Source organism: Arvicanthis niloticus, chromosome 5, assembly GCF_011762505.2.
Source record: "Arvicanthis niloticus isolate mArvNil1 chromosome 5, mArvNil1.pat.X, whole genome shotgun sequence".
Classification (NCBI taxonomy): Eukaryota; Metazoa; Chordata; class Mammalia; order Rodentia; family Muridae; genus Arvicanthis; species Arvicanthis niloticus.
The window spans coordinates 43,849,284-43,863,106 of record NC_047662.1 but is presented as its reverse complement, the minus strand read 5'-3'; the positions used below and the strand labels follow the sequence as shown (position 1 = coordinate 43,863,106).

The 13,823-nt window shown below is 47.7% G+C and overlaps 1 protein-coding gene across 1 annotated transcript in view; it reads left to right on the top strand.

The window, feature by feature from the left end:
• Window positions 1-10,445: 10,445 nt before the first annotated feature.
• Window positions 10,446-13,823, top strand: part of Dhcr24 (24-dehydrocholesterol reductase) — a 28,380-nt gene continuing 25,002 nt past the window's right edge. The window contains exon 1 of the mRNA XM_034502527.2: window positions 10,446-10,797. Within this exon, the coding sequence (XP_034358418.1) occupies window positions 10,567-10,797 (231 nt within the window). The 5' untranslated portion in view covers window positions 10,446-10,566. The remainder of the gene's footprint in view (window positions 10,798-13,823) is intronic.

Below are 13,823 nucleotides of genomic sequence, written 5' to 3'. Positions count from 1 at the left end.
TGTCTATGGGTGAATTTTGTGATATAAATGTTTTGTCTCGTTTTTTTTTGTTTTGTTTTGTTTTGTTTTGTTTTGTTTTTTTTAAGGTCTAGAGAGATGGCTCAGCAGTGAAGAATACCTGTTCCTGCCACCCATATGGTGACTCACAGTCAGCTGTAACTCCAGTTCCCGAGACTCTGACTCTGTCTTCTGGCCTCCACAGGCCCTGTACACATACAACACACAAACAAACAGACAAAACACCCACACAGATAAAATTTTATAACCTAAAAAAATAATGACAAGAAATTTGTTTGGTTGGTTTTTTTTTTTTTTTTTACTGAAAAGTTTTTCTGTACAATGTATGTTGACCATGCTTTCCCCTTCCCCACTCCTCCAGTGCTCTCCCCGCCTCTCTCCCCACTCAGCCCCATGACCTTACACTCTCCATTTTTTTTTTAAAGATTTCTTTATTTTATTTATATGAGTACACTGTAGCTGTCTTCAGACACACACCTTAAGAGGGCATCAGATTCCATTACAGATGGTTGTGGGCCACCATATGGTTGCTAGGAATTGAACTCAGGACCTTTGGAAGAGCAGTCAGTACTCTTAACCACTGAGCCATCTCTCCAGCCTGACCTTACTCTCCTTAAAAGCAAACAAACAACAAATGAGCAAACAAAAAAACAAACAAATACCCCCAAAGGAAAAAAAAAACACACACACACATAAAAAGAACACAGCAAGAACATAAACCAAAAGACCAATAAAACAAAACAAAACAAAAATGCCCAAACAAAGCAAATGAGCCGAGCTTGCACCCATGCGTGGAGTCTCGCCTTTCCTGCCTTGCAGCCACACCACCCAGTGAGGCTCATAAGGAGGGGAGAGTTGAGAAGTGATGTGGAAAAGACTTACTAAACCGTTAGTACTTAATAATCTCCAGCCCTGCCTCCACTCAAGGTAGGCAGCATAATTCTGGCTATAAGACCAGGGCCAGGCTAGGCTTCATTACTGTGGAGCAAAGTTCAAATACCCTGACAACTCCAGCCCATGGGACCCATGTTTGTTGAATGTTTGTTGAAAAGTAAATGTTTGTTGAAAAGATGGGAAGAAGGGTGTGGAAGAGAGATTCATTTAAATATATCTTTAAGAAAATGTATATGGAAAGGGAGGAAGCAGAGACCCCTTAGCTAGGAAGTGACAGGGTTCTGTTCCATATGCCTCTGTAAACTATCTTCTAAGTGCCGTGAGGCACAACTTGTTAAAGTCATTGGTCTCAACAAACCATGTCACATGGGAGAGAGAGGAAGGGGGAAGCAGAAAACCTGCTGGGAACCAGGCTCTGGGCAAGGACCTTGGGTGCCTTGGTCTCTTTTTGTCTCCACAGATACCACGCCAAGGACATTTATCTTACTGATGAGTACATTTGGTCTTATGGGTATGATACACTGATGTGAAAGAGACTCAGAACTTGAGCCTATGTCTTTCTAGTAAAAAATAAGATTTTGCTGGGCAGTGGTGGCGCACGCCTTTAGTCCCAGCGCTTGGGAGGCAGAGGCAGGTGGATTTCTGAGTTCAAGGCCAGCCTGGTCCACAGAGTGAGTTCAAGGACAGCCAGGGCTACACAGAGAATCCCCTTGCCCCGGGATTCTTTCTGTGTCAAGAGACATAAAACTAGCTAATATAGTTCTTTATATCAATTTTATGAGAGAGTGATGCTATTAAAATTCCCACTGTACAGAATAGGTAACTGAGGCCTGGAGAGATTGACAACCCACTCAGGGTCATAGTTCACATTGTTAGTAATAGCATTGACAGGACTTAACCCGGATTTATTTCACCCCAGAGTTTATGCCCCTATTATGCTACACACTCACTCCTGCAGATAGCTTCCTGGCTCAGGCTTGCCTACATTAGCCATCTTTTGACAGAAATTTCAGGACAATCTGCTACCATGGAAATAGCAGAAAGCCCTGAGGTGCCACAGCATGAATGTAGAATCTAGGCTTGCTCACAAACAAGGGGATGTTGGGTGTGAGCTTATTTTGTGTCTGTAACTCAGAGCTCACAGATCTGTCCTCTAGGCCTAGTGTAAAGAATTCAGAGCCTATAGAACATCTCACAGAGTCAATAAGTGGTAGTTAATGACAACAAAAATAATATTGTTAACAAGAGGGCATTCAGGGCAGGCTGAGGAGATGACTAAAGATCAAGCCGGATAAGGAGCAGTTATTACCAGCTGTGCTTACCGTGAGAAGAGTAGTAAGAGTCACCTTCATATGCACACAGTATTGTCAGGTAGGGGAGACAGACAAGACCCATTCATTGCAGCTCAGGACAGCAGAACACACAGGAAGCAGGCTATAGAAGATTCCAGCCACTGGAGATAACCCATGTTAAAGTGGGTTTCTTTGAGAGGTGGTGAGATCACTAAAGCTTTCCAGAGGTTCCTGTGAGATCCATGGGAAGAACGGGGCTGCAACAACCACTCTCAAGCTTAGGCATGCCAGAATTACCTATAGGGCTTAAAAGCCTGGCTCTGAGCCCAGGAACTTGGCTTCATCCTTCTGGGGGCGGAGCCAGAGTGTCTGTGTCTCTGGCTGGTTCCCAAGTAGTGCTGTGGACCCACAGTCCACAGCCCGAGGACCTTTGCACAGCAGCTCCTAAGTGCGGGCCATTTGATGAGCCCATAAACAATCCTTCTAGAAACTGTAGAGAACTGGAAAAACTATGAGTTGTCCCAAGTCTTTGTTCCTGGCATTATAATCTCTTTTCTTTTATGAAAAGACAATGGTAAATTTTTGTTTGCTTGGTTTTTGTCCTTCTGGTTTTCCAAGACAGGTTTCTCTGTGTAGCCCTGGCCGTCCTGTAGACCAGGCTGGTCTGGAACTCAGAGATTCACCTGCAGCTTTAGGCCCCATGTGCTGGAACTAAAGGCGTGGGCCACCACTGCCTGGAGCAGATGGTAGTCCTTTTGCTAATCTGTTTCTTAGAGTTTGGGGTAGACTTTGGGTTTTTGGTGGTTTGGTCGGTTTGGATTTTTTTTTTTTTTTTTTAAGTCTTACTACGTAGCCCTGGCTGGCATAGAACTTACCATGTACACAAGGCTGGCTTAGAACTCACAAAGATCCTCTGTCTGCCTCTTCTGTGTTAGGATTAAAGTCTTCAGCCACCATGGCCGATACAGCACTTAGTGTATTCACATGTTAAAATAAATTGGCAGCCACATGGTAGTCCATAATTACAACCAGAAAGAGAGAGAGGGAGAGAGAAAGAAAGGGGGAGGGGGAGAGAGGGAGAGAGGGAGAGAGGGAGAGAGGGAGAGAGGGAGAGAGGGAGAGAGGGAGAGAGGGAGAGAGGGAGAGAGGGAGAGAGGGAGAGAGGGAGAGAAAGAGAAAGAAAGGGGAAGGGAGGGAGAGAGGGAGAGAGGGAGAGAGGGGAGTCCCAGAAATTTGGGAAACACTGTTTTTCCGTGTATGGGCATTTGCAGGGAGCAGTTTCTCTGAGACCTTCAAGTGCCTTTTATTTTATTCTTTGTAGTACTAGGAATTGAACCCCGTGCCCTTGAAAGGGCTAAGTCAGTGCACTATCACTGAGATACACCTCTGGCCCTCCAGTGTCTTTCTAAAAATTATTACTTGCCCTTTTTTGTGGGGACAAGTGCTTACTCTGAACAAATCAGGCCTTTTATGAATGCTTCTGTATCATTATGTATTTCTATTTAATGGCTATCAAACCTGCAGCCATGCCCTCTAGGAGGCTACTTACCGAAAGAGGACGGTCTGTCCCTCATTAAAGCAGGCGGCTGCTGTCTTATTTTGTGGGTAACTATTTCGCTGTATCTACAGTTCAGGCTCAACCCATTATCTGTCACTTCACTTTGTGCAAGTCTCTCCACCCATGCCTGCAGAATGCCAGGCCACCAAGCACATTAAGTCAATGCCCTGTCATTGTACAAACCCATTTAAATCAATGGGCTGTGACCTGGGTACTGTTCTATTTGTCTCAAGAAATGAGGGCATAGGTTTGGTAAGTGCAGAGCTTTGCATCTTCTGATAGGAATTGATAATGACAGTATTGTCCTAACTTAGGAGGGGGAAAGAACATATTGATGGCCACGGAGTTGCCTGCTCCAGATTAAAGAGTAAGGATTCAAACCAGGAACCCCCAGATTTAGCCATTACTATAGCTTTGCTAATATCCTCCTAAGTGAACTGTTAGAAATATAATCACTAAGAAAGGAAAGATAGATAGCTAACAGTAGGTATGCTATCACTATATGTATGCTAGTCTTATTGATGATGTGATTCTGATTTAAGAACTAAGCTGGGAGATGGGCGTTGTAGTGCACGCCTTTAATCTTAGCACTTGAGAGGCAGAGGCAGGTAAATCTGAATTTGAGGCCAGCCTGGTGAATTAGAGGCCTACATAGTTAAGTCCAGGTTATCCAAATCTATATAAAGAGACTCTGTTTACAAAACAAAACAAAAAAACAAAAAAACAAAAACAAAACAAAACAAAACAAAAAAAACCACCACCACCACCAAAAGAGCAAAAACCCTAGCTGGAGGCCAGCTGTGATAGTACACACTTGTAATTCTAGCATTCCAGAGGTAGGGAATGAAAGATCACAAGTTCAAGGTCAGAATGAGCTATATAGTATATTTAAAGCCAGTCTAGGATACATAGCAAATGTGAGACCCTAGACTATATATGGAAGGAGACCCTGTCTCAGAAAAATAAAGGCAAAAACCAGCCCAGTTGCCTTGTGCACACTGGCATTGTGTGCAGTGCACAGATCCATGGAGATAAAGACGTAGTGTCTGCACAAATTCTCACCTGAAGGCTAGGCAAGGCAACTCAACAGGAGAAAGAGGGTCCCAAGAGCAGGCAAAAGAGTCAAAGACACCCCACTCCCATTGTCAGAAGTCCCACAAAAACATTAAGCCAACAAACTATAACATAGATTCAGAGGACTTAGTGTAGACCCATGCAGATTCTGCAGTTGCCACTTCCATCTCTGTGAGCCCTCTATGAACCCTGCTATGTTGGCCTGTGCCCCCTGCCTTCCACAGTTTCTCCTCCCCTCTTCAGGACCATTCAGGGGAGGAAGCTAATGGAGATGTCCAACCTGGGCTCGCTGCCTAATGTTTGGCTGTGCTCTCTGCCTCAGCTCCTATCAGATGGCTGTCCATTTTTTGAGGATCCATTCCACAAATAAGTGGCTCCCATTTCTTTGAGGCTGTGGTAAAACAGCACATTGTAGAAAGAAGTAAGTATCAGAGCAAAGCCATTGATTGACTCATGAGCCAGGAAGGAAGGAAAAAAACTGAGAACAGGCAAGGCCAGAGTCCCACAACACTCTCTAAGGACAAGCCATCAAAGACCAAAGGATCTCTCACAAAGCCCCACCTCTCAAAGATTCCAGCACCTCTCAATGGTATCACCTTGGAGATCATGCCTCTGATTATATTTGTCCCAAGTTTTGTCAGGGTGTTGAAGTTGAATGTACAACATGATGGGTAATCTCAATTGTCAAAATGATGAGACATGGAATCAATTAGCGCTCTCATGGGGCATACCAATGAAGGGTTATCTTAATTGGGGTGGGAAGACTCAGCTGTTGTGGGTGGTACCATTCCCAGGGCTGGGATGCTGGACAATATAAAAAGGAGACTCTAAACAGAGCACAAGCATTCAGTGCTGAGACTAAAGGTGTGTGCCACCATGCCCAGTACTTCCTTTCTTCTTCAATCTTCCCGAAACAAACCAAACAAACCAAAAACCCAAACAAACAAAAATATCCCTCTCAAGTTCAGGCCAAAGGGACTTGTACCTGGAGAGCAGAGGTGCACCAGTGGCAAATGACGGGCATTCTGGAGGGCCTGGCTCCATCCCAGCACCTGCATCCCGATCACCAAGTAACTCATAGCAGTGTCTTTCCTTCCCCTATGACGAGGCAATCTTGTTCCTTCTGAGCGAAGACACCCTCTGCAGCCCTGCAAACATTAAAGAGGACGTCTTGAAGAGCTCCAAACACGCTCTCAGTCAGTTGTCCATTTTAAGTATATTTATAAAGACTTTAAATGACAAGCCCCCTCTCCATTGATGCTACTAGTTCTTGCTGCACAGGAAAGAAGAGTCTGCCAGTACTACATGTGCACATGTGTACATACATACATGAGTGTGTGTGTGTGTGTGTTCATTCATACATGCCTCTGTATGTGTGTGTGCACACAAGCCTTTGTGTATATACATACCTCTGTGTGTATGTGTACAGGATTGTGCGTACATTCATACATGTCTCTGTATGTGTATGCTACATACACTAGTGTGCCCATGTACTCACATGTGGAGGCCAGAGCAGAACCTTACTGACTTGAGACAGGATGCCTCACTGAACCAGACAGTCCCCACTTCTAGTTAGACTATCCAGCAAGTTCTTGGGATCCACCACCTCCTCCCCTGATGCTGGGGTTACAAACATATGCAGCCATGCCCAATTACTGCCAGGAACTTCCTTAGTCCTCCTCCAGTCTCCCTCGATGCACTGTGTCCTCAGCCTCCTTCCCCATGCCCTGTCATAGATAGACGGTGACAATGGAGTTCTCCATTCAGTCCTGAGACACACTCACGATTCCAGGACTAGTTCTGCTGGTGGCGGTTTGGGGTTTTTAGCAAGTCAGTAGGTATTTGAAAATTAGAGAAAATATTAAATTCCCACCAATGGTTGATGTTACGGTTAAATGAATACTGACCTTAAATATGGAAAAAGGAGGAGGAAGATGGGGGTGGGGGGGGGAGGGGAGGAACCCAGGAAGGAAGAGAACTAATGTTACTGCTGTTCCTACTAAGGTGCTGGGGATGTAGCTCAGTGACAGAGTACACGCCTAGTACACACAGAGCCCTGCGTTTGATGTCCAGAACCAAAAAGAAAAAGAAAGGAAGAAAGAAAAGAAAAGTCAGGTCATCCCTGGAAGTTTAGTTTCAGTGAGCTGTGACAGTCTAGAGTATAATTTAGCAAGCATTCCCATGTAACTAGTCTTCAAGTCATACTTTAAGAATGCTTACACTTTATATCTGCTGAGAGGAGTCACAGGAAATGATAACCCACCTAACCAAGGGAGAAGATCCAAATGCTAGAAAGATCCAGATGGTGAGAGTCATACTCCAGCATCACTGTTTCCTTGAAGAAGACAATAAGACAAGTTACTTAACCTCTGAGTCTGAACGTCTCCATTTCCTTAGAATAACCCTGGCTTAAAGACCAAGTGATCTGAGAGACTACTCTATGTAAGAAATGCCAGGGTGCTGGTGTTTATTAAACTCTTTAATTAGGGGGGAAACTGTGTGGATTAGGCCTGTATTTATTAGAAAAAGAAACAGAGGACTGCACTTTAGGAAGACTGTTTGTGGTTGAACCATCCCAGGGATTGTCCTTAATTTCTGGCTAGCCTGCGAAGTGCTGCCCAGAGCACCTCTTCCCACACTCTGACTGACCTGTTTCCATGCTTCATCAACTCAGTAACTAATGTGCGGTTATGAGCAGATTCCTGGTTCGAAGCAGTCACTTCAACTCTAGGATAAATTAATAAACGGCTCAAGATGATTTCTTCTATGATGTCATTTCCTCTGTGTGTGTGTGTGTGTGTGTGTGTGTGTGTGTGAGAGAGAGAGAGAGAGAGAGAGAGAGAGAGAGAGAGAGAGAGAGAGAGAGAGAGACAGACAGACACCAGGGAAGTACAGGGACTCACATTGAGGAGTATGTAATTCCAAGGAGACCTAGGAGGGAGGTTTTGGGTTTTGGAGTGCCGGGACATTCTGTGTCTTCCATGGCGAATGCAGAAAGCCCACCATGTGCTAAGGTAAGCTGGCCTCCTTGCATTCACTTAAAACACAGATTAACCGGCTCAGCTCGGGGTGACTCTCCTCACTGTTTAGACCACAGCAACCCAAAGGACTAGAGTTTGTGAAGAGAGGGACAAAGGAGGAGTCAGAAGTGCAAAGAAACAAGCAGGACAGAGTGAGAATACGCTCGACAGTTAAGCAACTGCTATGAGTACTTTTTCATTCCTTTTATCTGACAGTTGCTGCCTGAAAATAAATTTTTTATCGACATTTATGGTCTTCCATCTTCTCTTCCCAAGGACAGGACCATCCCAATTAGTAATTTTCTCTGTTTCTTCTACAAAATCCTCATCACTAATTAATTTTTAAGTTAAATTTGCTGTTCGCATTACAGTATACTGGAACTTTTCTCAGAACACTTAACCTCCAAAATAAAGTATTGGTTTGAACAGCTGCTACAGACAGTCCCAGAGTAAGACAGGCTCTGAACAGGCTCTCTCCTCTGACAGCCTCTCTGGATTGTAGCTTCTAGGTACATAGCATGACACAAGCCTGCCATTTTGAATTTTCTAGAAACTACCTTTAAAACATGAAATCGGGGCTGGAGAGATGGCTCAGACAGTAAAGTGTTTGCCAAACAAGCATGAGGATCTGAGTTCAGGTCCCTAGCATCCACCCTAAAAAAGCCAGGTGTTAGGGGGAAGGAGAGATAGTCAAGAAGCCTATGGACCCTAGGACTCGGGTGGTGGCTCTCAGCTGTCTGTGACTCCCATTCCAGGAAATTCACTGCCCTCTTCTGACCTTCACAAGCTTCTGTGTTCAAATGGCACACATGAACACACATAAGCATACACATACAAAATCCATAAAAAATATTTTCAAAGCTTGGTGTGTCAGTGCAACCTGCTATTGCACTGGGAAGAAAAAAAAAAGAGTGGATCCCTGGAAGAGTGAATCGATGCTGGAATCCACTCTAGGAATTTTTTTAGGAATTACTGGCCTGCCAGTCTAGCAAGCTTCAGGTTCATTGAGAGTCACTGTTTCAAATAGGAGGGTGGACATTGTGGACTTTTGTCCACACACAAGCACACAGGCCCTCCCTTGCACACACAGGCATGTCCAAGGTCAAGGTTATTGTCTGTACATATACATGCACACCAAAAAATAAAGAAATTAACCCAAGCATTTTGACCAAAGTTAATATGAATATTATGAACATGTTTTACATTTAAAGGACATTTCAATTTGGGTAAGGTACTGATAACTCTATCAGTAGCTGTCTTAGCTGGGCAGGCCAGTTCCAGTTTGGACTCCTTCCTTTTGAAGCTTAGGGTGAACAACCTCTTACTTTGAACTTTGATTTCTATTGGATATTTGAACTCCCACATATTCTTCATTTATCCATTGGTCAACACACGGTGTGTCTACAATGCCCTAGTCATTATGCCACAGACTGGAAATACAAAAGTGTTGTAATAAGGCGTGGTTTGCCCTAAAGCTCCATCTGTAGGAGGGAGAGACACACAAAGGGACAATTATACAAAAATGGAAAGAACTATGAGCCTCTGAAGGAAGTACGTAAACTTGGCTTTAGAGGTGGTACTGGTACGTCGGGGGAATCTCTAGACTGTGTAGTTTTAGCTCGGTGAAACAATGGGAAAGAGCATTCTAGGGACAGATTCACCGAAGACAGTGAGTGCTATGAAGGGTGGCATGCTGAATGGAGTGCCCGACCGAATGTGTGTCTGGACAACGGTGGAAAGGGAGGGAATCAGGAAAGACACGTGAAGCAGAGAAAGTCCTGGAATGTGACGACAGGTTTGAAAAAGAAATCTTCAGAGCTTCCTCCTGTTCAGGGAAAGTGCAAATGTCATCGGACTTAAGCATCTGGCAAGGTCAGAGAGAGGCTGTTCCATAGCCTGGGCCTGGTTGCTCTGCAAGGCCAGGGCCATGTGCTAGGTTCTCACTCAATCTAGGGCTGCCATGCCCCCTTGAAGCTCTTTCTGTCTCCAGGCCTCCATCCACTTTGGCTTCAGCATGGAAGAATGCCATCAGCACCTCTGTGCTTTTTAAATTACTCGACAGGTGGAATTCACCATCGTGTATAAAGAAATGGGGGGTCCCAACTACCCACGACCCAGAACTACTAAGGGGTAGTTTAAATGCGTTCATGGCAAACGTCTTGAAAATTGAAAGGATCCCCCCTCCTGGCCATGTGCCTACGGAGTGACTTGACCTACCCGGGTCAAGGCCAGAGACTCTCCAGCAGGGTGGTTGTCTGGAGCGCCTCCCACCCTGGGGAGGTAACCCAATGCACGAGTGCTTGACGTCTGCCCACGGGAGGCGCCACCGGAGATCATAAGTGGTCCCGCGGCCTCCAGTGCGAGAATCCTAAGTCCCGCCAAGCCGGCCGCTGGACGACCCTATCAGCGCGCCCCCCATCCCAGGTCAGCCCCTCCTCGCGCGCCGGCTAGAAGAGGGTGGAGCAGCCTGGCTCATGCAGCCAATGAACGCAGCGGCTCCCTGGTCCGATCCCCGGCGCGGCTCACCATTGGTCGCCGCCTGGGTCTCGGCCCACCGAACCTTGGCGACCCAAGCCAATCGCGAGGCGGCGGGTCCGACTTACAGGCTCCCGGGGCGGTGGCGGCAGGCGCTGAGCCGGCGGAGCGCGGAGCGGGCGACGGTGACGGGCGGCGCGAGCCCGCACCCTCCCGCGCTGCGCGCCGCGACACCATGGAGCCCGCCGTGTCGCTGGCCGTGTGCGCGCTGCTCTTTTTGCTCTGGGTGCGAGTGAAGGGGCTGGAGTTCGTTCTCATCCACCAGCGCTGGGTGTTCGTGTGCCTCTTCCTGCTGCCGCTCTCGCTCATCTTCGACATCTACTACTACGTGCGCGCCTGGGTGGTGTTCAAGCTGAGCAGTGCGCCGCGCCTGCACGAGCAGCGCGTGCGGGACATCCAGAAACAGGTGAGCGGCGCGGGGCGCGGCTGTGCGCCGGGGTAGCGGTTCGCTGGGCGACGGGGGCGTGCGTGGGGCCGGAGGAACGGGCTTGGGAGGGGGGATCGTAAAGGACCGGGCGTGTGATGGGGGAAGGGACTGCCGGAGGATCAAACGGAATCAGCAAAAGCACCGGGGCAACAAACAGAACCCTACCCCTAGGCATATAGAGGGGCCGCTAGGTGCAGGGCATGCGCAGTGCCTGGAAAACGAGGGACCCTAAACCCTCGGGAGGTGCGCGACAGTCAGGTAACTCATCAGGCCCCCGCATTCCACAGGAGGAATGGCCTCTGGGAGATGATGCTGGGAAATGGGGTAGGGGGAAATCCAAGTGCAGAGATTGGTTGAGCAAAGGTAGGGAGGCTGAGGAGCACAGTCACGAGAGGAAAAAGGTTAGAAAGTCAGTTTGGAGGAGCGTTATGCTGGGAAAGAGGTGAAAGTTTGTTTTGCGGGCCGAGATGCCTTGGACCCCTTTACAATCGAGGATTAGAAAGAGAAGGCAGAATCAGCAGCCCCCAATCCCGTGTGGAGTCCCAGACTCTGGTGATGTGCGGTGATTTTGCACCCAGATGTAGTCGTCCCAGTGAGTAGATGAGGAGTTCATATAGGCCAGCCAGCACCTAGGCTAAGACTTCTTTCTTCCCCCATTCAGGGCTAGCATGGGCTCCCTCTGCTCCTCCTTATATTCCTCTCTAACTTAGCATCAGGCTGCAGAGAGCATCTGCCTCCTGCTGCTGCCCTCATGCCACCCTCTTGTTCTATTTACTTCATGCTGTATGCTGCAGTCGGAGCACCTCAGGTTTAGCTTGAAGGAGCAGGCAGACTGACCTCCAGATCAGAAGACCTTGCCCAGTGAGAGATGCAGAGAGTGCAGTGATCAGAAGCACTTTGCACCACCACCCTGGGTTATGCAGTTACAGTCTCTGCTGTCCTCCACCCCCAACTACACTGTGTTTCCTGGGTCTGTCTTCAGGTTCTATTTGCCTTTACCTGCTGGATGCCCAGTGAGCTCCAGAGGACAGGGACTGTTATCTGCCAGTCCCCTTGGGGCAGGAGTATATTAGTGAGTGAGTGGTTGTTAACCTAAACTAAATGGAAGGATGTGCAGGATGCAGGGAACAATGGGCCATTCACACTGTACCTGTGCCATCCATGTGTGCAGTTTAAAGTCCACGGCCTCCTGGCACCTGGTACTTGTTTTACTAAAATAAGGTTCAAACTGTGAGTCACGTGCCCAGGACAACACAACTGGTAAATAAGGCAGGCACTCAGCATTGGCTTGGGGTAAGAGTCTGAACTCTCTACTCCCTCAGCCTCGTGTCTCCATCCCATCCCATGCTCTGGTTTTGTTGCCTCATGTCTAGTTTCTTACCATAACTTCCTGAGTAGTTACCTACTTGTTGGACCCTTCCTGCCTTTCTTGAGAATTTGACAAAGAACTTTCCCCCCCAGGCTTTGCCTCTCTGCCCCAAATCCAATCAGTGTTCCAGGCTTGATAGTTTCTGCCTGTGTGATCCATCGCACTGCTAATCCACTCACTCACCCTCTGTTTACATAAAGTCTCTCCAACTGCAGGGTCAGACAGAGCTGGGTGGTCTTGGAATTCACCCTTTGTCTCCCCACTGCCAGCTCCTAGTAGTGCCTTTCTGCTAGATTGAATAAGAGAAAAGCCCCTCCCCACCCTGAGCCCTTCATCTGACAGCTCCAGGGCAGCCAACTGACCCTTGACCAGGCTCTGGTAAAACTTCACTGAAGCTAGTTTGAGTAAAAAGGTTACTAGCTTGTATTCTGAACAGCATCTACCTGCTGGATGCCCTGCGAGTTCTCAAAGACAGGGGCTGTTCTCTGACAGCTCCCCTTGGGGCCAGAGTATGTTAGTGAATGCCAGTTGCTAATGCAACTCAGTACAGCTGGCTGAGGCATAACTGAACCCAGGACCCCCTCCCCCATTTAGCTTCATCCTGCCTGCCGTGTCTTTCTTGGCTCTTCCTTCCCCTGAGCGGGCTCCATTCTCGTGGGGGTGCTGTTTTCCTGGGGAATCCCACTATCTGGCTTAGATCCAGCCAGTGTTGCCACAACCTCAGTAAAGAGAGAGTGCCCCTCCTGGAACCAGACCCAGGGGCTTGCCTGCTGCGATCACAGTCCCATTCCTAAAACTGTCACTGTGGCCAGCCGGGTACCGTCAGCCGGGGTGGAGGGGAGAGAAATCACTAGAAGCAGAAGAGGAAAGGTTGGTGCTTGGATGCCCTGACCTCAGCCAGGAATCAAACCTGCTTGTCGTCTGCAGAGACAAGACAACCTCCTCTTTTCCTCGCTGGCACATCACCCTCTGCGCCCTTCCCGATCCAGTGGGGAAGTTTTGCCGAAGTCCGTTCCTCCCGTTGGCTGGCTGCTCCTTCCCTGCCCCCTCTCCCTGCCACATTGGTACATGAGTTAGCGTGTGGGGGTGCTGACGACAGGCATCCACTTGGCACGGAATATGCTTCATAAGTGGCTCTTCTTCGTGGACTAAGCCCATCTGTCTTCCAGCTCTCTGTCTTTTTGGCCCTGTGGTTGTTCAGTCCTGGCTATGAATCTGGGTCTTGTCAGTCATAGGGGTGTATGACCTCATAACAAGCTATTTTGCCTGGGTTTCCTCATCTGCAGAAGGGGGGGAGGTCACCCAACCTCCTGAGATTAAGAGATCTAACAAGACAATGTACAGTAGGTGCCTCCTTGGGTGGTTGTACAGTAGAGATGATAATCGTGTTTATAATTGCTCTGTTACTGCTAAAAAGCCTTTCCCGGACTTGCCACTTAATATCTTTGGAGCGCTCTAACTGTTCTCTAGTTCTTTTTTGCTTTCTTCCTTGTGAGTCTCCCTAGCTCACAAGGTCAACGGAATAGCCAGTGTATTGTCACTGCACAGGGGAAAGCCCTGAGAATGAGAACATCAGCATCCTCTCCAGTGGTGCCCGGGTAAAGGCATTTTCCCCCAGCTCCCTCATCCTGAAAAA